General features: G+C 38.9%; 1 protein-coding gene across 2 annotated transcripts; it reads left to right on the forward strand.

Annotated features, from left to right (window-relative positions):
- Positions 1–500: 500 nt before the first annotated feature.
- Positions 501–25,739, forward strand: ndufaf6 (NADH:ubiquinone oxidoreductase complex assembly factor 6). Of its 2 annotated transcripts, XM_067600408.1 has the most exons (9): positions 501–715; positions 2,668–2,767; positions 3,014–3,136; positions 3,259–3,315; positions 4,341–4,443; positions 4,551–4,684; positions 14,304–14,405; positions 18,853–18,909; positions 24,864–25,739. In XM_067600408.1, the coding sequence occupies exons 1-9, from the start codon at positions 549–551 to the stop codon at positions 24,990–24,992; spliced, it is 972 nt and encodes a 323-aa protein (XP_067456509.1). In that variant the 5' UTR covers positions 501–548; the 3' UTR covers positions 24,993–25,739. The 2 variants fall into 2 exon arrangements, with proteins under 2 accessions (XP_067456509.1, XP_067456510.1); XM_067600409.1 differs by lacking the exon at positions 501–715 and having other exon boundaries at positions 2,673–2,771.
- Positions 25,740–26,012: the final 273 nt, after the last annotated feature.

Consider the following 26,012-nt stretch of genomic DNA (forward strand, 5'->3'; position numbering starts at 1 on the left):
GAAACTGCACTTCTTCTTCTTCTTCTGTCCCGTTTGTGTCATTGACAGCTGTACAGACTGGTGGAGCAGGCGGAGAACTGATATGAAAACAGCTGGTTCAGGGCGTCTTCATCCATTTATGGCTAATTGTGGAAGCGGAAATGAGGCTCTTGCATGTGCGCCCAGTTCTTCATTACTGAGTAGGCACAATTTTATGAATCTGGCGAAAATAATGCTTCCTGGCTTTGTGCGTAGACACAGTTTTAGTCATGAATCTACACAGAGTTTTACGCATCTGGCGCCTGGAGTCTGTCCAACATGTCTTGATACGTTGTCCGCTCTATTCTGGGGAAAGGAGGGTTTTGTTCATTGAATTACAGAAACTGTGAATTAAAAAGAATCCCCTGAGAAAACTGGAGTTTCAGTAAACTTCCTCAAAACCACATATAGATATCACATCATATATACAGCAGTAATGACGGTCTTACACCAGCGGGAGGCAGCAGTGCATTAAACCGTGCCCAGTCTGCGGGAAAAAGGAGAAGAAGAAGAAGAAGTTGAAGGGTAACATGGCAGCTGGCATCAGTGTTAAACATGGATTATTGAGCAGTAAAACCTGGCTGTATCTCGCTGTTCACAGACAGATTTCTCCCAGCGGTGCCGGAGTCCACAGAGCCGCCAGCAGCGCGACGGCGGACTCACAACACAACGAGAAGTTCTGCTTGGATCTGGTCCGGTGGGTCTGACTGCACTCAGTCATCACAACAAACCAGCTGAAGTTAACTTAATTAACTTCATTTACCTCTATCATCAGACTCCACACACCACGTCTTTAATTAAAAGGAATATAGCAATATTATATAAGGATAAGTTTCAATTTAGATTTCTATTTTTTGTAGGGAGACGAGTCCTCGCCAGACTTCATTCAAATATTAGGTATAAACACAGACATCGCAAGAATTAATAACACTAAATACATATATTTTTAAATGTTAGTGTTTTATCTTAATCTTTAGTGTTCACTGTTAATTTCGGCTCAATCCAGATCACACAGAGGTTAATATTTAGTATCAGAATCATCTTTATTGGCTGAGTAACGTTTACGCACACATGGAGTTGGACTTCGGTTCCTGATGTACTTATACAGAACACAAAAGGCACAAAATTATCATCAGACAGCAGCCAAATGCTGGTGAAACATGCAAGTAGCTGCTTCACTCACCAGCCAAAAAACCAAACAAACAGTGATCTATTGAGCGGCTGATAAAACGTGAACATTAACCAGCCGTTTGACCGGTGGACAAAAAAGTTGATTTCGCAACTTACAACACAACAGAATAGACAAGGAATAGACAAGGAATGTACATATCTATATGTATAATATACAGACGGGTGACGAATTAAAGGAAAAACCAATATAAAGCCTCCAGAACAGCTTCAGTGTTATTGATCCTACAGTCTCTGAACTCTTCTGGGATGAACATTATTCTTCAGAAAGATTTTCCCTCATCTGGTGTTGTGATGATGATGATGATGGTGGAGAGCGTGTCTATAGGTGATCAGCTGGGTTGAGATCAGGTGACTGTGAAGGTCATAACATATGATTCACATCATTTAATACTCATCAGACCATTCAGTGACCCGTTGTGTCCTGTGAATCATCCTGGAAGAGAGACCACTCCCATCAGGATAGACATGTTTGATCATAGGACAAAGCTGATCACTCACAACTACTTAGTATTGATTAGTAGTGATCCTTCCTTCTAAGGGGACAAACCAGGCCAGCAAAATGCCCCCCACAGCATAACAGAACCACCAGATCCCCTCACTGTAGAGGCATTCAGACCTGTACTGGTTTTTCCTTTCATTTGTCATCCGTCTGTGTTTATAGTAATGAATGAAATGTATTTCACATTTTGTATTTTAAACTAAAATAAATATATATAACTTGTAAACAGAGTTCCTGTCAGTCAGCGTTCAGGTTGTTGACGTACTTTCTATGATTATTGGTCAACTTTTATCTCATATTTGGAAAATGCAATGGACTTTTGATTAACTTTTGTTAAAGACAAAGCTCATTGTATTTCATTGAAGCACTGTTTTTGCTTTTTGTTTGTTTGTTTGTTTGTTTGTGACCGGGGTAATGATGAAGTGTTAAAAATAGTGAAAAAAATGCATTTATGATTTTTTTTAGAGCCCACAGTGATGTCATCAATTAGCTTGTTTTGTCCGACTAAAGCTCCAAAACATAAAGATATTCAATCACTGTTATATAGGACAAAGAAAAACAGCAAATCATCACATATGAGAACCAGGAAATATTTGGGGTTTTTGCTTGAAAAATGACTAAAATGATTCATAGATTTTCTAAATAGTTGTATAATAGTTTAGTTAAAAGTCTCAAACACGTTTCATTTTCAGTTTAATAGCTTTGGTGCCTAATGAGCAGAGGTTTGATCATGTTTAGGATTGTTTCCATATCTGTTGCATCTCTGTTTGTCTGAAAAATATTAATATAGAACTTGTTGAGTCCCTGCTGAATGAAAAAGTAGTAAGAAAAGGAGGAAAATGTTGTCAGAAGTAGAAAAGTACTGCAAGTTATCTAAAAATGACGAAGACAAAGAGTGAAACATGACTATAAGTATGTAAGAATGATATGAAGTGTATGTCTTCACTCTTCACTCTCAGGTCCAGAGACTATGACGGCTTCGTGTCCTCGCTCCTCCTCCCGGAGGAGGCGCGGCGCTCCTCTCTGGCTCTGAGAGCCTTCAACGTGGAGCTGGCACAGGCAGGTATTCCTACAGCCAGACAGGACCAGGACTCACTACTCATAATACTACTGATACTACAGTACCACCTCTACTACTACAGCTAATACTACTGTTCTGTACTTTTATAACTACTGATACCAGAACGTCACGTAAAAGCTTCTCTGTTTAAAAAACTACATTACGAATCATCCAGTCTTTGTTTCCAGGCTGCTCCAAAGTAGTTTATTTAAACATTTGCCTTCTTATGTGTGTTTCTCCACAAGGTGAAGGACTCCGTTTCCCAGAAGACCATTGGTCTGATGCGAATGCAGTTCTGGAAGACGGCCATAGAGGAAATCTACCGAGACGAGCCGCCGAACCAGCCGGTCAGCAACGAGCTGTGGAGGGTAAATATCAGCCTGCTAGATGTTTTATATCTCTGTAACAAGCTTCATTGTTCTCTCAGGAACTTTAAGTCGATTAAACGATGCCTCGTCAGATAATTAACGGTCTGGATGATGTTTTGCAGGCGGTGAGGAAACACTACCTGACAAAGAGATGGCTGCTGAGGATCATAACAGAGAGAGTAAGACACGGCTGCATCATGTGTCACTTTATTAAAGTCACCTTGTTGAATGTGTAGTTATAACAGCTTATACATCATGTGTCTTGTTTGATTGGTGGGTTATCAGTGTTATTTTAAAGCACTGGTTCCCAGTCTGGGGTTCAGGAGCCTCCTCAAGAGTTTTTTGGTCTTTATACTTTTTATTTATTTATTTGCTCATATTGAGATGGTGGGTCGTTATACTGGACGTCTTCAGGACCTTTAAATATTCAAATAAAACAGTCTGAGAAAGAAAAAGAAACAGACATGCTTTGAATAAAGAGGTCATAAGTCAAAAATGGTAAGTTAGTCTAAAGTGCTGTCAACAAAGGAAACAGTTACCCAAAAGACAGGTTCAGTTTTTCCAGTGTGTCTTAAACCAACAGTCAGGAGCCCAAATGAACATTAAAGCTGTTTTTCTTGCTGTAATCATTCCTCCTGTTCATACTGACCATTAGAAGATCCTTTCATAATGACCTTACAATGGAAGTGATGGAGGACAAAATCCACAGTCCTCCTTCTGTGTAAAAAAATGTATTTAAAAGTTTATCTGAAGCTAATATGAAGCTTCAGCGTCCAAATGACTCAAATCAAGTAGATATCTTTCAACGTTACAGTCTTTTTAGTGCCAAAGTCCCTCTTTTTGTTACTATACTTCCACCTGCAGCTCAACAGGGAAACACAAAGAGGGAATTTGATGCTAAAAAGACTGTAAATGTGTCAGATATCCACTTGATATGACTAACTCAGAATGCTGAAGATGAATAGAAGCTTCACACAGACTTTTAAATGACTGTGTGGACACACTGTGGATTTTGGCCTCCATCACTTCCATTGAAAGCACATTTGAAGGATCTTATAATATCCAGTATGAACAGGAGGAATGATTACAGCGAGGAAAACCTCTTTCACTGTTCATATGGACACCTGACTGCTGGTTTATGGAATGGAAACTGTTGAATCCGTCCTTTTAAGATGAATATTCACCAAAACTGTCTGTGTCTCAGGAAAAGGATATGGATGACAGAGCCTACAGGAACCTGCAGGAACTGGAGAAGTATTCAGAGAACACACAGTCCTCCTTATTATACCTGCTGCTGGAGTGTTTAGGTGAGGACAGGTGGACTTGAACTTCAGCAGATGAAACACTGAATGAAATGTCAACATGAGTAAAAAGTGAGTAAAGGATGAAACTTTTTGTCTGTTTTTGTTCACAGGGGTGAAAAACGTGCACGCGGACCATGCAGCGAGTCACATCGGGAAAGCTCACGGAATCGTGACATGTCTGAGAGCGACTCCGTATAACAGCAGCCGACGGAAAGTTTATCTGCCAATGGACATCTGCATGTTGGTGAGCAGAAAACTTCAGTGACTTTACTGTTCTGGTTCACTCTCAGCGCTCTCATAGTGTCGTCATTTTCAGAGAAAAAGCTGTAAAAAGCCGCTGTACACTACCTGCTTAGCTGTAGACTGGCTGGTGAACATAGTGGAGCATTTAGCAGCTAAAGAGCCAGATATTTCCCTCAGGAGTTGGTAGAGAGTAAAAACAGAGCTAAAAGAGAGTGAATATTGGACTTACATTCACCAGGTGGACAGAAACACGACTCCACATGAATGATAACGTTGCTCCGTAACTGCTGGATGTGGAAATAAACAACTGTTTGCTAACAAGTTCAACATATCAACTTAGAGGGTGAGGACATATTCTGCACATTTCCAGCTCTATATTTATATTCTTGGGCTCTACTGGAATATCTTTGCATGATTTCCAATTAAAATCTCCTTATTTATCTTCTACTGGTCCTTTATGCAGCCCCTCAGTTCAGCCTCTGTCTGAAACAGGCCGTTTTAGCTCCTGTCTCTTTAAGGCCCGCCTCCCGATGAGCCCACTCTGTTCTGATTGGTCAGCTTCAGGAAGCTTTCTCCGGCTCCGGAGGCTACGTAAACAAACTATAGTAGCAGGATTTCACTTCTTTTTCTCCTTCTTTACTCCAAATGTCAACTTCTCAAATCCATCCGTACATGTTGGAGCTGAATCAGATCTAAAATATGAAAGTAAACAACGTGAATGACACATGGAAACACCTTAGCAACCACAGCTATGGAATGGACAGCCGTTTATGGGCATGCGTGACGAGCTCATAGCAGCAACGAAGCGTTCAGGGCAGGTTGAAGCCCTGAGTTTTGACTTGCAGGCAGCATTTCTACACACGTTCACCTCAAGTTTTGGAACTTTAACCATGTTTAACATCAGGATATAATTAACATAAAATCACAAGAATCCCCCCCCCCCACACACACACACACACACCCACACACATGCCTGCACACGTTTTGCTGACTAATGGTTTGGCTGTGACGTGATGTCAGAAGATGTTCTTGTAGAAAAGCAGTAATGAAATCGGGATCATTACACAACGACTGTATGGTGAAAAAGTAGAGCACCTCAGATTTAAACCCTCCTGCCTGATAAACAGATAAACAAATAACGCTGCAAACAATTTGCAACCTTTGCCTGAGCGATCTGTCCCACATAGAGAACAACAAACCGCTGCTGCTGCTGCTGGAGGATCTGAGAGGAGGAGGAGGAGGAAGAGGGTTTATACAGTATATATATATATATATATATATATATATATATATATATATATATATATATATATATATATATATATATATATATATATGGTGCAGATGTATTTAGGCTGCTGCATGAAGCACACAGGCTCTGCCCTTAAAGTCTTCAGCTGGAGTGATGATGTTTGTGACCTGAGGCCTCCTGACTGACCTCACATCACCTCCACTCTGCTGCCTGAAGAGGGCGCTGTGGTGATGTGCTGTAAACTCCCACAACATCTCCAGAACCATTTAGCTCCTCTTCTTCATCCAGTGGGACGAACTGAACACATCACTCAAACACATTCATACCTTTGACTTGATTCATGTGTATAATTCCTCATATTTAACAGTAAAAACACATCTGACAGTGAAAAGTCTTTTCTAGTTTCTTGTTTTTGGGAAATAAGGAGGAAAAAAAAAAGTTTTTGTTGTATTTTGTCTTCAGTGAGACGGTCGACAGGTTGAGAGACGATGAGTCGATCAGTAGATGGATGTTTGTGTGTAAACAATTTTTTTTATTTTTTGCCCAAGCGTCTATTAATCTCAGTCGACAGTGACACACAATGCATAAATAGAGTTCAACAGCTGGATACTGTGATCATACAGGTGTGTTTGTTTATAGATTGATCCACAGCTGGAACTAATAGGCGATTAATCAGTGAGTTTCCAACTATTTTGATAATCTATTAATCATTTAAAGTCAGAACATTTCCTCATTCCAGCTTCTTCAATATGAATAATTTTAAGTTTGTTTAGTCTTCTTTGATAGTAAACTAGATGTCTTTGGTTTGTGGACAAAACACGACATTTGAAGACGTCATCTGGACCTTTTTCACCATTTTCTGACATTTTATAGAGAGATAAACATATCGATTAATTGATAGATTAATCAATAATGAAAATAATTGTTAGTTGCAGCCTTGTATTGATCTCTGATGAGTCTGATGTTTGACTTTAATTGGAGAAGCACAGTGACGTCAGACTTCAGTGCCTCTACATGTAAAGATTAAAATACAGTTTTACAATCATCAGTTAATTAATTTAACCAAATAATTTGAAAAATATTTTTCTTGCCTTCAATTGAACTTAATTACATCAATTAAAAGTAATAACTAATGTAAAACTAGTGTATAAAACTCTTCATCTTCCGCCTTGTTCAGTCACTTAAACTGCAGATCTTAGAATAAACTTTCAGGATTATTCTGATGATCAGCTGAAAAGTTACAAACATCAAATATCCTTCATTCAACTTTGTTGGATGTTAACTTTACTCTCATCCTCTGTTCAGCCAGTTTGATCCTCTGAGCTCTGGGAGGCGCTGTAGAGTCTAGAAACTAATAACATGTTTAACTAGTCCTTCATCTTTAGTGCCGTCAGTCTTCTGAACTCTGCAAACTGACTGATGACAATTAAACCACAAATATTAACTGTTTAATGTTTAAAGTCTCTGTGTTTGTTTTACTGACTGCTTCATATATATTTCTTTGGTGAACATAAAGATCATTTTCCAGCCTGGTGGATAATAAAAATAAATTATATCCTCAACGTTCTATATTATCTCTATAATTAATACCAAATTACTCCTTTCAAGGAAACTTCTTGCAAATTATCAGGAAGTTATTCAAGGATTTTGGACCCATTAAATAAAATGTTAGAAGAATAACCAAGAACAGAAACAAAAGACAGTGAAGGACTTTGTTTTGATATCAGAAGTTTCCTTGAAAGAACTTTTGTCATTTGGATTTAATTAAAGGGATACAAACAGTTTTAGTTATTACACTTTCATTTTATTAATTAACAGTCAGCTGAACATGCAAACATGTGAATCACACAAGTGAACATATGTGGATAAGACTCCGTTGTTTCCAGAAACCTTCCAAAAACTTTTCTTTTTCAAAACATTTTTTTTTACCATTTTAATTAAAATTCAATTCAAACAACTTTATTTTATGAAAAACTACACGAGCGAATCAGTCAAACAGATAAAAGCAGCATGAGAACATTATTTAAACAGCTAATTAAAAGCTCTGTCAGATGGATAAAAGTGATTTTTGTGTTTTTTGCTCTGAACGCTACCTGACTGCATGACTGCAGAGCCTCCGGGTTCATATGACTGAGACTCTGCTGACACATGATCGCAGCCTCGAGGCAACAAACAGTCAGTGTCAGTTTTTACCCAAAAGACGCCGAACATGACTAACGGACTCATGGACGTTTTCTATGACTCACGCTTCATGACTCAGAGTGCAGTTATGGTTCACTTATAAACCATAAATCCATGCTAATCATAGAATACAGTCTGGTCAGATTAAAAGACTCTAAATGTAGTTAAATTAAAGAGACTTCTGTCTTATAAAGAATATAAACATCTGGTAATATCAGCTTATCTGCAGGTCTAGAGAAGTTTTGACGTTATTGCTTTCAAAAAAAGGTTTTAGAAGGTTTAAAACATCAGAAAATATGATGTTTATAAAGGTCTTAAATATGGTGTCCTTCCTGCTGGAGACAGAAACATTAGTTATCATTTGTTTTTGTGTGTTTGCGGCTGTCGGGAGACGTTTTACTGCTGTAAATTAGAAGTGAGGCTGGTGTGACAGTGGATCATGCTGCAGGAAGCTGTTTCATCCTTTTCTGTGCAGTTTCAGACCTGCAGCACTGAAGCTCATCTACTCACTGTAGACAAGAAGAGAATCTAACAAAAACATAACAAAGATCCTCCAGACATGATTTAAGACATTCAAAGAAATACTCTGCTTTTAATAATATCATCTGATGAGGTTTTTTCATAAAAAAGTATAAATATCATTAAAATCTTTCAAACATCTCCTCCTTCACTGTAAAGTTCATTCTCAGTGTTTGTGCTTCGAGTTTCCACATCACACTTATGTAATCTGAATACTGGACCATGATTGGCTCCAAACTGGTTGTGATGTCATAAATCCTGCTCATAGGTTCACGTGTTAAACTGAGATTTAAGGTGAACTCAGAGAAACTTTCCTCCTTCAGCAGATGAATGAAAACAAACTGCACAGAGAGAAGAGAACAACGTCACCATGATGTGTCCGTCTATATATATCACCGTCTGTTTGTGTCGACTTTACAGAGAAGCAGCAGTTTTAGATCAGCACATATCAGCTGCTGTTCATTTATTAATTCCTCTGTCTGTGTTTTGTATCTTACATTTCACAGCAGCAGTATCAGTCGCTGTGCGCCTTCGTTTAGTTTTTGTTCTATAAACTGTGTTGATCATCACTCATGTGGCGACGGTCCTCCCGAGAAAATCAGAATGTCAGTCACCAACAATGAAAATAAAGTTATATTTGAGTGACAGATGCCATCTAGTGGCCGTAGTAAGTACGACCTGGAGCAGTGACGCAGTTCAGATGTCGTATATGTCGGCAAATTTTCCACATTTGGAGGAGAAGGAGGAAGAGGAGGAGGAGTGGGGACATTTTTAAAATAAATGTAACTATGATTTTTAACCCAAACTATGACCTTTCCCTAAACATAACCAAGTGGTTTTTTGTGCCTAAACCTAACCAGACTTTAACCACAGCGTTGCCACGTCATCAAACATCTTGATGTTTAATGGTTTTGGAAAACACAGATAAACGATGTCATCCTGTCGATTAGAAAACGCTCCTATGTGTCGTTCTGGTGTCACATGGTCCAACGATGTATTTGCTGGTTTAATTTGGAGGACCGGTTGGCTGTTTCTAGTCGCTCTGCTCAATATTTCTTAACCGGAGAGAAGATGTGACTTTATCCTGAGAGGAAAATCTGCCTGTAAGACTCGTTTGAGGGCTTGAAATTCACAAGATTCAGTTGTGAAAACACTCTGACGGTCCAAATACAGAAACAGATGATTTTTTTCTGGATTTTCATCAACTCAGGGTTATTGTCTCATATATTATATATAACAGCTGGGTGGTGTTAGTGCACCACTTGGGCCAATTTAAGCATTTCACCTGTTTGTTCAACATGTGGGCGATGAAAACTGGAAATAACACCATCGATCCTGAGCAGGAAGTGCAGCCAGTTTGGTTTCCAGGTTTAAATAAGTGATTTACTGGTAGATTATAAGCTGATGGTTCATATGTTTGGATGCTGACAGGTGTCTCTGAGGTGGAATATAAATGGTTTTGTCAGTCAGGTGTTACTGGTTGAAGTGTTCACCCTTCACTCTCATAAAAGAAATCTCTCTGCAGCTTTCAGCCATTATTATCTTCACATCCTCGGGCAAGTTTCCTCCCATTCAGACAGGAACGGGAGCAGAAATTGGCCTGTTTTTTCTTTTTTGTCTCGTGTTAGAGAAAGAGACGAGGTCAGAACGCTTCACTCGAGAGCCTCGATTTAGTCGTCACAGTCTGCAGAGCCGAGGTGCTGAGAGAAGAATATACCAGTGAAGAGATGTCATTTCCTCCTGTCCAAAGGTCTCACAAATAATAAAAAAAAGATTCCTCCTGCTCCTTATTTTTAAGATGATGTTGTTCACCAGGTAAGGCAGGTGATTTTCTCTATTTTTTTGTTATTGTCAACAAATCTGTTTGCAGCCGTTTCTACATGAAGGAACATGTGCAGCGCTGTGACTCACAACAACAGATAGAAAACATATCAGGCTTTGGATGTTTGCACAGTTCTTGGAAGTAGGATGAGTTCTGTACATGAGATTTGTTGACAATAAGAAAAATATTTAAAAAATCACGGTTCTGTTTTAATCACACAAACACAAGCAGCTAAGCGTTAGGTGTGTGTTGGCGTCTCCACCTGCTGTTTCGCTTCAATTATGTGCAGCAAAGGTGCCGGGAGCAGTGGAGTATAGATGAGAAGATGAATTAATAAATACACTCTCAGCCAATCACATCACTGGTCTTACAGCTCTGAAACAGCTGAGCCAATCACAGCGAAGCGTGACGACAACCAGCTCAACAAATGAAGAAGAATCGGCTTCTCCAGGAAATGATGTTGTTGTTGTTTTGGATGTGTGTTGCCATGTGAACACGACACCACACGTCTGCAGCCAGAGGACGATGGCGCGTTATAGAAATATGTAATTTGAAGAATATATTTAGTTGGAGCAAAGGTTCAATTCGTTCATCTATAAAAGTATGAAAATGACAGATCTCACATCCTAATCAACCAACACTGATCAAAGTGCAGTAAATAAATACCAACATGTAAACCATTGATAAAAACTGTTAAAAAAACAATATTAAAACATCCAAACAACAGTCGTATCCGCAGTGGGATAAAATGCTAAAGATGCTCCTCATCCTCCTAAATCCTGCAGAACGTTTTACAGCGGGCAGAAAGCCTCGCAGCTCTCCTGGATATTTAATTTATTCCCTCCCGCAATTCAAATAATTCTAAACCTGACGCTGTTTCAGTTATAATTCTACTGTAATCACATCTTAAACACTGCAGTGTTTGCTTGGTAATGAATTTCAAGAATAACACAAGAGCTGCTGGAATTTTTCTTTTAATCAGAACAAGAGGTTGTGACATGAAGGAATAATGAGCTCTGGGAATCTGACGTCTCCCCCGTTAAACAGGCCGGTTATTACAGACCCGTCTGATGTGTGCTGAGGTGTCTGTTTACTTGCAGCAGCCTGATGTCGTTAGCGGGAGGTTTAATGAAGGTAAACACAGTGGACTCTTTGACTTTATTCACCTTTTTATTTAACCAGGAAAAAACCTCACTGAGATTAAAGAGGAAATATTCTGCTTCTTTCTGGTTTTCTGTTATTTATTTCCTGTTCTGGTGTCGGATGTTAAACATAGTCAGTTAGAAAACTGGAGGTGAACGTATGTAGAAATGCTGCCTGCAAGTCAAAAGTCAGGGCTTCAACCTGCCCTGAATGCTTTGTTTGCAGCGTCTTTTTTCTACCTTGCTGATTAGCTGACGTCATAAATGGCCGTCTGTTCTCTAGCCTTGGTTGCTAAGGTGGTTGCTAAGGTGTTTCCATGTGTTGTTCAGCTCCAACATGTACGGATGGATTTGAGAAGTTGACATTTGGAGTAAAGAAGGAGAAAAAGATGTGAAATCCTGCTACTATAGTTTGTTTACGTAGCCTCCGGAGCCAGAGGAAGCTTCCTGAAAGCTGACCAATCAGAACAGAGTGGGCTCATCAGGAGGGCGGGGCCTTAAAGAGACAGGAGCTAAAACGGCCTGTTTCAGACAGAGGCTGAACTGAAGGGCTGCATAAAGGACCAGTAGAAGATAAATAAGGAGTTTTTAACTGGAAATCATGTAAAGATATGCGTGTCTGCACCAAGATAGGAAGCAGATTTATCAACATATCAGTCCTGCTGCCTTCAGACGCTGCAGACTGACGGAGAAGCTTTTCATACAGTATAAAGCAGCTGTGAACAGAAGATACTGTAAGAATCTCTCATCTCTTTATAGATCAATACAGACGGCTTTTTTTAGACTTCTTTACGTTGTAAAGTAGGAAAGAAAGGTTTTATTATACCAATATAAACAGATCATCTCTAACAAAGTGTTTGAGACAATAATTCTCTAAATGATCATGTAGATGACAGTTTTATTCCACTTTATTTCATAGCTGTAACATATTTATGATCAGTCCTACAGCAGCTCATGAAAGCTTTTATATTTAATTTTCTTCTGTTGAAACACAGGAAGTGATGTTTAGGTTTTATGTGGAATAAACAGAACAACAACTCAGTCTGGTCTTGACAGCAGCGTCATGTAGCCAAACACCAGGACACACACACACACACACACACACACACACACACACACACACACACACACACACACACACACACACAGAGGCTTCATGGGTATTTTGAGCATTAATCTGGCACATTACCTGCCAGTTGTTGCCAATTTACCACTTTTAGGAGCAATTAGTGGACGGTTCCGGCTTCTCGAATGAAAGGATCCGCTGCTTGTTTTCTAGTCAATTTCATAATTTGGGTTTTGGACAGTTGGTTCAGACACAACAAGCAGTTTAGAGGTGTCACTCTGGATTCTGAAGTAGAGTTTTAACCACCAAAGATTAACCAATTAATGGAGAAAATAATAGAAAGATAAGTTGGTTCGTCTGACTTTGGTCCAGACTGAAATATTTCAACAACTATAAATTGTTATCAGAGGATGAATCTCACCGACTTTAATGACCCTCTGACTTCTCTTCTAACGCTGCCATGAGGTTGACGTTTGTGAAATATCTCAACTAATATCTCAGATTAATTTCCATGAAATTTACAACAGATATTCAAGGTTCCTGGATTTGGTGATCCTCTGACTTTTCCTCTGGCGCCACCATGAGGTTGACTGAGCTCTTTAACGAAATATCTCAACAAATATCAGCTGGATTGCTGTAAAATTTGGTCACATATTAATTTTCCCCTCAAGATGAATTTTATGAACTGTACCAGTCTTCTGGTCAAAATTTAATTTTGTCCAACACTTTTTAAGCTAGATTTATAAGCTAATGACATTCCCATCAGCTGTACTTTGTGTTTAATTAGCAAATGTAATCATGCTAACATACTAAACATTATAGAACTGCTAGCATGACTGTTGACTCTTGTATTCTGGTATTAAACTCTCAGGTTTCCACCTTTGCAAGCTGACAAAAATCAGATAAAAGCACCTTTTAGCTTCACTGTTTGTCTTTTATCTCCTTTGTCTTGTTTTTTTTTTTACTATCAAAGAACAATGTACAGATCATTCAAGCAGCCATTTATCTAAATATTACACATGTAATCTGTCTCGCAGAACTTGTGTTTTAGACCTTTGAATGTCATTCATTGAGTCTTAGTTCTTAAATATTATGTTACTTAAAGGTTTGTCACATACGGCAGCTAAAACTAAACCTAAACAGATCTGATTAGGGGTTCAAAAGTGATAAATATGATAAGATGTTATTAAACCTCAAGCCCACCGTTAGCATGAGCTGTGATGGTATTTAGTTTGAGACAAAAAGCAGAAATCTTACTAAAGAAACTCAAAACTTTATAAAGAGAAAATCTTTTGGGGAACATTTAAGACAAATGTTTGTGCAGATTAATACTTCCAGTGACCCAGTAATGTAAAAGCTTGAACCTTAAACAGTTTAAGGTTTTTGGGTTCTGGTGTCAGATGGTTCTGTGAGGCGTCAGTGTCGGCTGTATCCTGCAGCAGCATGTCTCCCGCCCTTGCTGGTGCACAACAAAGCAACCCGGAACAGTAAAAGTTTCTTCTTTCAGCTGTTTTAAAGACTAACTCATCTCTCATACATGTGTAAAGCTGAACTGCAGAGATCGTCTCTGTTGTTGAATCAGTTGTGAACCCGAAACACAAACATCATGAGTCGTTGTCTTTTTCTGTGTTTCTGCAGCACGGAGCTTCTCAGGAGGACTTCATCCGCGGCAGCCGTGAGCAGAGCATCCGAGACGTCACCTATGACATCGCCAGTCAGGCTCACGTTCACCTGGAACACGTACGTAACACATCACATGGCCAAAAGTATGTAGACACTTAACAGGCCCCCGTTCTTCTTTTGGATCATGACTGCAGGGATTCGCTCCACTTTAGCCACAAGATACGATCCGACAATCAAGTCCAGTTCATCCCAAAGGTGTTGATGGAGTTGAGGTCAAGTTCTTCTGCACCAAACTGGGAAAACTAAGCTTCTCAGAGGAGGAAATCACTCCTAACTGGCCAAAAAAATCACAGGGTGAAACGTTTCTGGTCTTACTTTTAGGACTGGGAGTAAAAGTAACTTTCTTAACTAAGGAAATCTCTTCTATATTGGCTGACATTTAGGAGCTCCAAAGGAGTCCTAAGCTGTCAGGAGATGATGTTCAGAGAGAGGAGAGATGTTTTATTAAAGCTTGATGAGAACAAGCTCACTGAAAGGTTGTTTTGACTCCCCCAAATAAGATATTAGGCATGTGAGAGCAGCTAAAACGTATGTGAACACTAGGGCTGTAGTCAACCAAAGAAAATGTAACGGGACAGAGTGCACAGTAAACTCGACAGCCACACATTTCTCTGTTCTGTATTTCTCTGTTTAGTGTCTTCAGGTTATGCTAACCCATTGTTGCTAACTTTGGAGATAACCTCCTTCACTTTTCCAGCATTTGAGGAAACAACAGACGTGACTTTTTAGCATTTATTAACTGACACACTGTAGTCTGTACTGTACATTTACTGCCAGACTGACAACTTACTACTAACCTTTTCCACTGCTCCGCTCGCATCCACTGTCACCTTCCTGCTGACCGCTACGCAAACATACTCCTTAACGGAGCCGCGCGACCAGTGGTTTCCCAGGCAACGACACAGACGTCGACTCACGTACCGGAAGAGCGCTGCACAGAGACTCCCAAACGCTGTCGATTTCCGCTATTTACGCTATCAAATATTAAAAAATATCTTTTTTGTCCTGGCGGGGGTTCTCGTTGTGTCATTATGGAAAAACACAGATTCAGTAACCGTTCAGTAAACGTTCAGTAAACGTTGAGTACAGTTAGACCCAGCAGTCTCCGTTAGGTTGGGCGAGTTCAAAGTTGTGAAAACAACGGGGGTGTTTTGAATACACCCCCGTTGTTTTCACAGGTAATTTGTTAGTCTGTCCCCCCCGCCGCAGGAAATAATGGATTAATCCTGGAAAGCTGTTGATGTAGCACTTTTCTCCTCATGAAAATAACACGGAGATTATTCGACCAATGAGAATTTAGTCGGACGAGAGCATATCGACCAACTAATCGACCAGTCGACCAGCAGACTACAGCCCTAATGAACACGATCACGTCCTCCTGGCTGAATAATGAACCTCAGCTTCATGACAACAGGTCAAATGTTTTTATAAGGTCTTAAATCTTATTATTTATTCAGGCTAGAGAGATGCTATGTTCACATTTCTGTATAACATTGCAGAATTAATACTTTTAATACTGTTATAATTTACTTAATAAGCTACATTTTATTTTTTAGCCCATGTGAGTAGCTTTGTTTACAGTCTATGGAGGCGTGTTTGTATCTATGTAAGAGAACTACAACACGTAGTTTCTACTTTGTGGCTCTGAGTGCAGTAAAACAGCAGCGGAGATGGGAGTGATTCCCTAAGTTAAGAAAGTTGAAGAGCTTTTACGCCTTGGCCTTAAAAGTGGGATCAAATTTTCCGCTCTGAGACGCTTGATGAGTCCGACCCCACAGCTTTTATTAGGTAGAATCTGTTCTCTCTAAAAGTCCTGGAAACTGTCCTGGAAAAGCAAAAAAAAAAGTTTCTCTGGAAACCATTTTCATGCCGAACAACATCACAGTCAAGTGAGACCGAAGCTCCCGACACTGATGCAGCAGCTGGCGACTGAAATCCAGGCTCTGACAAGGGAAAATTAAAATTCCCTCCCGCAGCAGCTTTGTTTTGTAACACTGAACGCTGAGAGCTCTTGAACACCTCTTAAGCCACTTTAGCCGGAGCTGAAACAGCAGGAACAAGATGAAGAGCTATTTTTTTAATATTCAAATGAAGAGCGGTGAGAGTTGACACGCAGCTGTGTGAGATGTGTTGTGCATCTGCATCACGGCGGCTGAATGAAAATGTTCTGGAAAGTTCATTTTAAATCAAGTTTTAGTTACTAATGTAGCTCTGATGAGTTTGGGGCTAATTGCTTTTGAGATTTATTAGCGTCGGCTAACACGCCTCATTGATTTGTTTATGTGTGGAAGCTTTTTTCTTTTTTTTTCATTAAGCAGCCGTCCAAACATTGGTCAGCATTAATGTTTTATTTGAACCTTGTTTACACCAATTAGAAATGTTCCTAACAGTTGGAGCACATGTGATTGTACTGAGTGTAAACAATAAGGATATAAATGAGGGTTTACTTCCTCCTTTATGTATTTAATGTGTTTACTGTTTACTGTCCTTTTATGATGTTCTCTTCTGGCTGTGAGTCAATTAGGAAAATGCTGCGCTAATTAACTGAAAAAGAACAAGAGTGGAGGTTGATATGCAGGTTATTCCAGTTATTAGAATATACAGTATAATGGTTCTAATGAAACATTTAAATCCATAATGATATTAATATACCGCTGTGCATAAAGCACAAACAAACAATTAAATATATATATTTAAATGTATCTAAGAGACAAAATTAGGACACGTGACTGCAAGAAAAATGGTTTCTTCACCCTAATCTTTCTCTTAAAGGTGAAAATGTTGCCAAAAGTCACATTTGTTGAACATAAATTCACCCAGAAAAACATTAAATAAACAGAAAGTTTTAGTTTCTGGAGCCAAAATGTCAAACATGCTTCTTTCTGCCTTTATAGCTTCTTAATGGAAACACATAATTAAACTTTTAAATAGTAGAAGAAAAGCTACAGAAACTATAACACAGTATGAAAAAATCTATTTATGTTTTCAATGAGTGGAAATGAGGAGAATTTTTTAAAAAAAGTCAAAATATCACAAAAGTTTTTACGTTCAGCTGAAGTAGAAAAGTTGATGCATCAGTAAAAGCAAAATGTGACGAAGTGCAACGTAAACAGACTTCATGAATCTATGATGACGTCATGAATCATGTGACTGAAGAGCTGAAAACATCAGATCTGTGCGGAGCGATGATGAGGAGACTGTAACCTTCCTCACATCAATACATGAAACTAACAGGAACATCATATTTCCATCATGTTTCCCATCGTTAAAGCTTTGACTGACGCTCTATTAACCCTTTCATGCATGGTGGTCACTACAGTGGACAGTATATATGCATGGGGGTTTTAATGGTATAGTTGCACATCAGCCAACACAGTGGACTCTAGTGTGTCGTCCCAGACGCTGCCATCCATTGGCCAGCCTTTGTAAGTGCAACACAAATTTCTCAAAACCAAGATGGCCGCCGACTGGCCAGAAACGCTCAGCAGCTCAGGAATATCTTGCCAATCCTTCTATGGCAGTAGACCCTTGCAGGTACATTTTCTAACATCAAGTAAAAACTAAGGAGTAAAACAGTTGTTAAAATTGTATAACAAATGACAATTAATCATCTGTCCACTAAGTTGGACATCAAGCATCACTGACTATATTTCAACTACAATTATACTATTACTGCAACTGTGTTGTTCTTGAAAATACTTTATCTGCAGTAACTCTTTGGCTGTAAATCAATTGATTTATGTTATTAGAATGTAACTTGAAGTTTTTGGGGGCTAAGGATACTGAGGGAGCTGAGGATGCTGAGGATGCTGAGGATGCTGAAGATGTTGAGGATGCTGAGGATGCTGAGTGAATGCTCGGCACTTCAAAAGAATGTCTGGATTAGAAAAGAAGGATCTTCTGCATTTCAAGTCATCTGTAGCTCATGTGCTATATAAATGCAGTAAGACAGAGGGGAGAGGCTGAGGAGTCAGGAACAAGGTTCAGTGTTTTGCACTGAACAGTATTAGAATGTTAAAATACGTTAAAACATTAGTTTAACAGCTTTGAAAATAAATATTATTTTATAGTTTTCAAATACTGTATAATCTGCATGCATGGAAGGATTAATGACGTCATCTCGTTGTGTCTTCTTCTTCTTCACTGGTTTAATGGCACCGACTGGAGAATTAGCGCCACCTGCTGTTTAAATACTCGACTAGTTTGACAGTCGTCGTGTACGACAACAACCAGGATGTAACACCTGAAACTGAAGCAGCTTAAATGGACTCATTCAGTTTATTATTCACACTTTAAACACCTGTGAAGAAGGTTGAATGACGTCATAAAACTCTCAGCTGAGCTGCGTTTTCTACGTCAATGTGGACGTTTCTTCGCTTCACTTGTACTCAGTTTTAGTCCCAGTTTGTGACACTAATGTGAATAAACTTTTAATGGTGTTCGGTCTGAACAGACTAGACTGAAACTCTTCTTTGAGTTTTTTTTTTCTTGTTTTCTCCTTCAGGCGCGATCGTTCAGCCACGACGTCCCGGCAGCTGCTACTCCGGCTTTCCTCCAGACGGTGAGTCTTCAAACATTAAATAAATGGATTAAATACAATCTGGGACAAATTCAGGATGACATTTATCCATGTGGCTTTGAAAAAGTTGGGAGGAAAAAGGAAGCCATCTGTCAATATTTTAAAAAAAACAAAAAAAACACTGAAAAGCAAATGTTAAATGATGACTTGAAACTTTTAATTAAGCGCTGGTGAAAAGCTTGAAGTAAATGCAACATTTAAACCAGTTTATTCAAATGAAAGTCTCTCTTTTTGTGTTTTTAAGTAGCACAAACACACAAAAACCCAAATGTTCACTAAAGCTGAACGATTCTGACTTCTCATCACAATAAACTGATTCCTCAAACAAGCCTTTAGGGCTGAATATCAAAGCTTTTATCTCTCGATAGTTTCTAACTCTAATCTGTTACAGCTCAGCCTGAGGCGGATCTGTCCTCTGACATGTGTTCTATAATATATTTATTGTATGTTTTCAAGGTATCTTGCAGATAAAAAACAAACTAAAACATCCTCGGTGAAGATAATTCATCACTTTATTCTTTTTTTAGATTCTAAAATGTGCTTTCAGGTCACATGCAGAGATTCTAAATGTGTTTTCAGTCTCGTATGTCGACTGAAAGTTAATTCACGTCGGTCTTGTCTTCAAGCAGCAGGAGTTAAAACACTTAAGTGGCTCTGACAGTGAAAATATGAGGAGATGTTGTTATTCAGTGGAGCGATGATGTAAGTTGAAGGCAATCATGAAAAACAATGATGCCAGTCTGCTTAAAGGAGAATACATTTACAATTACAGCCTCTAAGTTTGTGTCTGTGTTTCGTTTTTTTTTCGCCGCGGGATCGTTTCATCCGTCTGTCACAGGAAATATCTTCACAAACAGGACTTGGGTTTGGCAAAATACCAGAATGATTTTCACTCAGTTTGGCAATTTTGAGATGAGAAGAAGAAAAACAGATTTAAAAAAAAAAAACCTCATAAACTCGCTTATTCATGTTTAACAGGCTGCAAATGTGTGTGTGTCTGTTAGTGTGTTTCACCGCCGCCTGTTAGCAAAACTGGAACTAAATATTCAAATATTAAACATAATTCTTGTAGCGCCGAATGCTTTTCAATATTTTTGCAAAAAGAAATTATATAAATAAATAAATAAATATATAATTTTCTTCTCCTAACATCTATGAACAAGGTTTAGCTTTCAGTTATTCTGTGTGATATCTTTGATATTATTAAAAATAAGGCTGCAGCTATTTATTATTAATCTGCCAATGATTTTCTCAATTAATCAATAAAAAGTTCAAAAATAGTGAAAAAAATGTCCATTATAATTTCCGAGTGAAATGTGACGTCCTCAGACGTCTTGTTTTGTCCAAAACCCAAAAATATTCAACTGTATATTTTTATGACAAAGAAAAGCTTTAATTTTTCACCTTTCAGAAACTGAATTATTATTTGGTGAAACGATTTATCACATGCAGCTCTAATTAAAAAAATGACATCTCAGTGCTTTTTAAGTGAATTTTCTAAAAACATTGTCATTTTCATAATTACTCGTAATGAACAAAGGAGATGACTTTTAATGACGTCATCTCGTTGTGTCTTCTTCTTCTTCTGCTTCGTTTATACTGATGCTCCCAAACCTTAATATTTGCATAACAGTAGTAGAGACTAATCTTTTTATAACTACAGGATGAGATACTACTGGAATTTTTAATAACAAAGAGCAGAAACTCTCTATAAAGCCGAGGGGAGGGGGGGTTCAGAGTGGCTGATATCTCTCTGCAGGTTCATCACCACGAGCCAAACACATTAAACTCTGACAGCTCAGACTGTGTAATTGTAGAAATGATGTTAAGTCTCTGGATTTATACCTGAAACGAGAGGATTCTGACAGTTCAGCTGTAGGTACAGGCAGTCGGGGGGTTTGGGTTTATAATTCAGTGTCAGATTTCACCTTTTTTACATCACGACAGCAACACTAGACAGACGTCATCGCTCTGTTTCCTGCTTTGATCTTCCAGCCTCAGTATCTGTGTTTACATCCTTTCATTTACTGCGTGTTACAAGCAGCAGAGGGAAGGTCGGTCTCGTCTCGTTATCTCCGCGCTCTCGTCGTTTATATAAATGATGTTTCTTATTGACTGTGACAGACAGATGATGCCAGATGTTTATTACTGACCAGCAGCAGATTACTGACTCTTCCTTCAGACTTGCATCATGGTGTCGTCGCTGTCAATTAACCGTAGCTGACCAATCACAGCTCTTACATTTCTGAGGAATAGACTCGCTTTAATCACATAAACTGTAAACCCACCTTTAACATGTAAACAGTGTTGGTGTAGAGAAGTAAAAAACACAATATTTCCTGCTGAGATGAAGTGAAGGAAAGTCTCATAAGATGGAATCAGTCTACTGGCCTGAATATAAGACGACTCACCATTTTTCCAACAGCTGTTTGTGGAAAAAAAAAAAAAAAAAAAAAAAAAAAGGCTGTTAGGAAAGTTTCCCCTCAGATATTATTAATCCAAGGAGAAGAAAGTCTTCATCCGTGAAGCTTTTCTGTCTCGTAAAAGTTCAATAATTCCATTAAAGCAGATTGTAAAGTCACGAGTGTCAGTCAGCCCGTCTGTGGAAGTGATCACAATTACTGGAACTCCTCCTCAGCTTTTTGCAGATTGTCTTTTTTTGACTTTTTGAGCTCCTCGTTATCTGTGACAGCGGTAATTCTCGACCGTTTGATAGACGATTTTGGAGCTCGATGTGTTTCTGCAGTAAAAACCTTGTTTTCACTGTTAAAACAGAACCAAAAGCATCTCTGTTGTTGTGAACATGTGTTTGTCTTGTCCTCAAATAAAAGACGGCCTCAACTGTTTTAAATGTAATTTCCAGAGTTAATTGTCTCATATTCTGATCCAGCTAGTAGCTTAAATATAAAATATACTTACTGGCTTTCCACCTGAGAAACACAGTTTGTGATTTAACATATTTTAGTGACAATTTCTTTGCTGAAACTCCTCTAGAAAGTCTGCTCTTACCCCTCCTAAAAACTTAAAGCTGCTACAACTGATATTTTTTAATGTGTTTGGCTCGTAGTGATGAACCTACAGAGAATTATCAGAGACTCTGCAGCTCCTCTCGGCTTTACGGAGCTTTATAGTGAGTTTCAGCTCGTTGTTTATCTGTCCGGCTGCAACTTTACTGTTCTGGTTCACTCTCAGCGTCTCATAGCGTCGCTTTCAGAGAAAAAAAAGCTGTAAAAAGCCCCTGTACACTACCTGCTCAGCACCAACAGTTAGCTGTAGACTAGCTGGTGAACATAGTGGAGCATTTAGCAGCTAAAGAGCCAGATATTTCCCTCAGGAGTTGGTAGAGAGCAAAAACAGAAGCTAAAAGAGAGTGAATATTGGACTTACATTCACCAGGTGGACAGAAACACGACTCCACATGAATGATAATGTTGCTCCATAACTGCTGGATGTGGAAATAAACAACTGTTTGCTAACATGTTAGCCACAACTGCTCTATAAACTGATAATATAACAGAAGTCATGTTTAGAGGCTATTCTGCTGAAAACAAGTGGACAAAAAAACATAATTTCAAGCAGCTTTAACTAGATTGAAACTACAAAGGATCAAGAATAGAACCCTGAGGAACCCCACAAGTAATTATTGACATTATCAATGTGATGATCATGTTTTAACTGCTGGATGTGGAAATAAGCAGCTGTTTGCTAACAAGTTCAACATATCAACTGAAAAGCTGATGACATGTCAGAGTTGAGTTCACTGTTTGTTTCTGCTGAGAACTAGTGAACAAAAGATACACTAGTACTATACATACAGCCGATTAATCAATTAGATGCCAACTATTGAATTATTGAACTATTTTGATAATCAATTAATTGTTTAGAGTCATTTTTTAAGAATAAATGTCCTGTTTCCAGCTTCTTAAATGTGAATATTTTCTGGTGTCTTTAGTCTCTTTGACAGTAAACTGAATATTGTTGTGGACAAAACAAGACATTTGATCGACATTTTATAAAACATTTATTGATAATGAAAATAATCTCTAATCCTACATTATATCTACTGTTAGACTCATTGTTGTAGCTTTTATGGCTTTTTTTTACTGAAAGATCTTTATTTCTAATAAACTGGTTTAAACTTTAACTGATTAGTAGTTATTGTGATGAGAGAAGCTCAGTAAACGTTCTACCTGCTGTTGTTCTGATCTGTTATAAATACAGCAGAGAGCTGAGACACTAAACGCCGCTCTGCCCTCCTGAACGTAGAATTATGATTTTCACGCTGCAGTGGATGTCTGCGGTGCAGCCGAGGTTATTTGTGTGTGTGTGTGTGTGTGTGTGTGTGTGTGTGTGAGTGTGAGACACAGCCACTGAAAATTTAATTCAGATGAATCGCAGGTTTGGATGAGAATCATCTGAAAGAGCAGGAAACACAGAGCGCTGCTGGTGAAGCCTCAGGGACGACTGACCTCCGCAGCTCTTTTATTTCCACACACAAATCTTTATTTAAATGCTGCTCAGACAGGTGAGCGCTGCGAGAGTCGAGCACAAATATCAAAGCCTGAGGAGGAACAATACGTGATCTCTCCATGTTCTTGTTCTCTACAGATTTCTGCAGCGGATCAGTTCACCCAACGTGTAAAAACACAAACATACTGGTCTCTGTTGTAGTCCTGCAGATAGTTTTCCTCCCTGATTCAATTAAGGCTGAATTTTCTTTTCTGCTCAAAGGAAAAAAAACTGGAAAAAAATCACATTTGACAAAACTCAAACGTACATGTGAGTCTCTGGAGAGAATCTAGTCTGAATTACAGCCAACATCTCAGTGTTGTTCAGTGATTCAAATAGACGTGATGTTTGCTGCCCACAGTAGCCACGTCCAAGAAAAACAGTGACAGAGAAGCTGCCAGAAAAAAAGACACCAAAAGGTTTTTATAAGTCAACTTGCAGAATAATAATAACAATAATAATAATAATATGTATAAATAAGTTCTTTAGATTTCAGTCCTGGTTGATTTGTTGGTTTTCTGCCTCTGTATCATTTACATTCCTGTAACTTAATAAAAACCAGCCAGTTTCTCACCAGTTAAACACTTTTAATGAGAAGCAGCAGCAGCAGTGGGAAACGTTGGCTTTTGCATCAACACATAAGACTTTAAAACTGAAGAGAAATACACAGATTTATTATCGCACTCCTTTAACTATTGTCAGACTCATTATTAAAGAAAAGGATCCAAATCAAGCAGCAGAACTACAGATGTCGTCTTTTTATACATTTTTTCTTCCTTGTCAAAACTTGGGTGCCTACATTACCCACAATTCAACTCGACTGATAACTTCACACCCTCAGATTGTTTTTACTTGTCAGCCAACGCTGACTCGAGTGACATCACTGGAGGCAGTTTATCAGATTTCAAACACAGAGAACAACTGGAAACATGCTGAGGTGGAAAATCGATGGAGAGAGAGAGAACAGTAAACAACCGGGAGGCTGATATCACCGAGATCAAATTATAAACAGTAAAAGATGGATCACATGCTGCCTCGTTTACAGTGAATCAGTGTGATTGTGACTCTGCTGCTAATGAAAACGAAACTTTAGAGAGAAATAATTACAGAATTTAAATACATTTAATGGCCTTTGCTTCAAAAAACGCTGACTCTGAAGTCTCAAAAATGAGGTTTATTTTCATGTAAATGCTCCATCAACAGCTTCTGTGTTGATTAAAAAAAAAAAAAAGGCCGTCTCACTGCTGATTGGCTGGAGCTCCTCTCAACAATAAACCTGCTAACATGAGCACAATGTGAAGCTGAATGAATACACTGAAATGAAAATGCATTTTAGTCTAATTACCAGGCTGTTTACTCACCATGTCAGAGCTCTTTCAGCCAAACCTGATCAACTCTTCTTCTTCTGTGGTGTTGGTGTGCTGCAGGTGGTGCTGGAGGACTACCTGCAGAGAGTGAGGAGGGCGGATTTTGACGTCTTCCACCCGAGTCTGCAGAACAGAAACCCTCTCCTCCCCATCCAGCTGTACCTCCGCTCCTGGAAGAAGACCTACTGATACCAGTCCACCTCCTTAACTCTGTTCCCAGTGATTCCAGTTTGACTGAAGCCCAGACAGTCCACCTCTCTGGGGGGAGGGGGAGGGGGAGGGGGGGGGGGCGGGCATTCTGGCTTAGTGCAGCAGGTCTGCAAAGAAATCTTGTTTTGAAACACAGCGCTGCCACTGATGTCTGCCTCTTAAATAAAAAAACACAAGAACACCAGAGACACCAGCCGTCATTTCTCTACTTCTGTCCTGCTTCAGTCACACATTCAGTATTTCACTGTCGCCATAATCACTTGAATCCAAGTATTTCATATTTAATTACAACACTGCAACACTTTGATGAGATGTGTTCTTTGAGTTTTAAGTATAATTACGGTTTTGCTGCAATTTGCGTTTTATTTTCTAGGCTGTTTTCAACCAGAGAGTTTCTGCAGAACCTGCAGAGGAACTAATCTCAAGAACTAAACCAGGAAGTAAAAGTCTCTTTGGTGCATTCCTGTTTCTGTCAGATCTGAGGAACTGTGAAGATTATGCAAATTAGACTCATTGCAGATTTTTAAAAAAACAAACCAAAAACACTGCAGCGATCACAAATGAAGGAACAACACAGAGTTGTCTTGTTGTTCTTTGTATTTATGAATGAATGAAAGGAAGAAATGCAGCTCTCCACCGTAGACGACCTGTTGATGTGTTTTGTGGTTATATATTTCTGTTTTTAGATGAAAATGAAACCTGAAAATAAAGTTTTTTTTTCCCACATTCACTTTCTAGCTCGTTGGTGCTCTCGGCTCGTTGCTCTCTCTTCTCTTTTCTCTCTTTTTAAAACGACTCAGGAAGTCGACAGTGAAGCCCGACTCTGCTTTTGAAGTTAATAAACAACAAGAAATGTCCGTCCAGCGTCCTGATATGGATATTAGAGGACATTCATTATGAATGAAGCAGTAAACAAGTTGAAGTAACTGTGGTGTCTGTGTTTGACCAGTCAACCCTGCAAACCCAAAACCCCCCAAACTAGAGGTGTTCCTGAATACA

The sequence above is a fragment of the Thunnus thynnus genome, chromosome 10 (assembly GCF_963924715.1).
Source record: "Thunnus thynnus chromosome 10, fThuThy2.1, whole genome shotgun sequence".
NCBI lineage: Eukaryota > Metazoa > Chordata > Actinopteri > Scombriformes > Scombridae > Thunnus > Thunnus thynnus.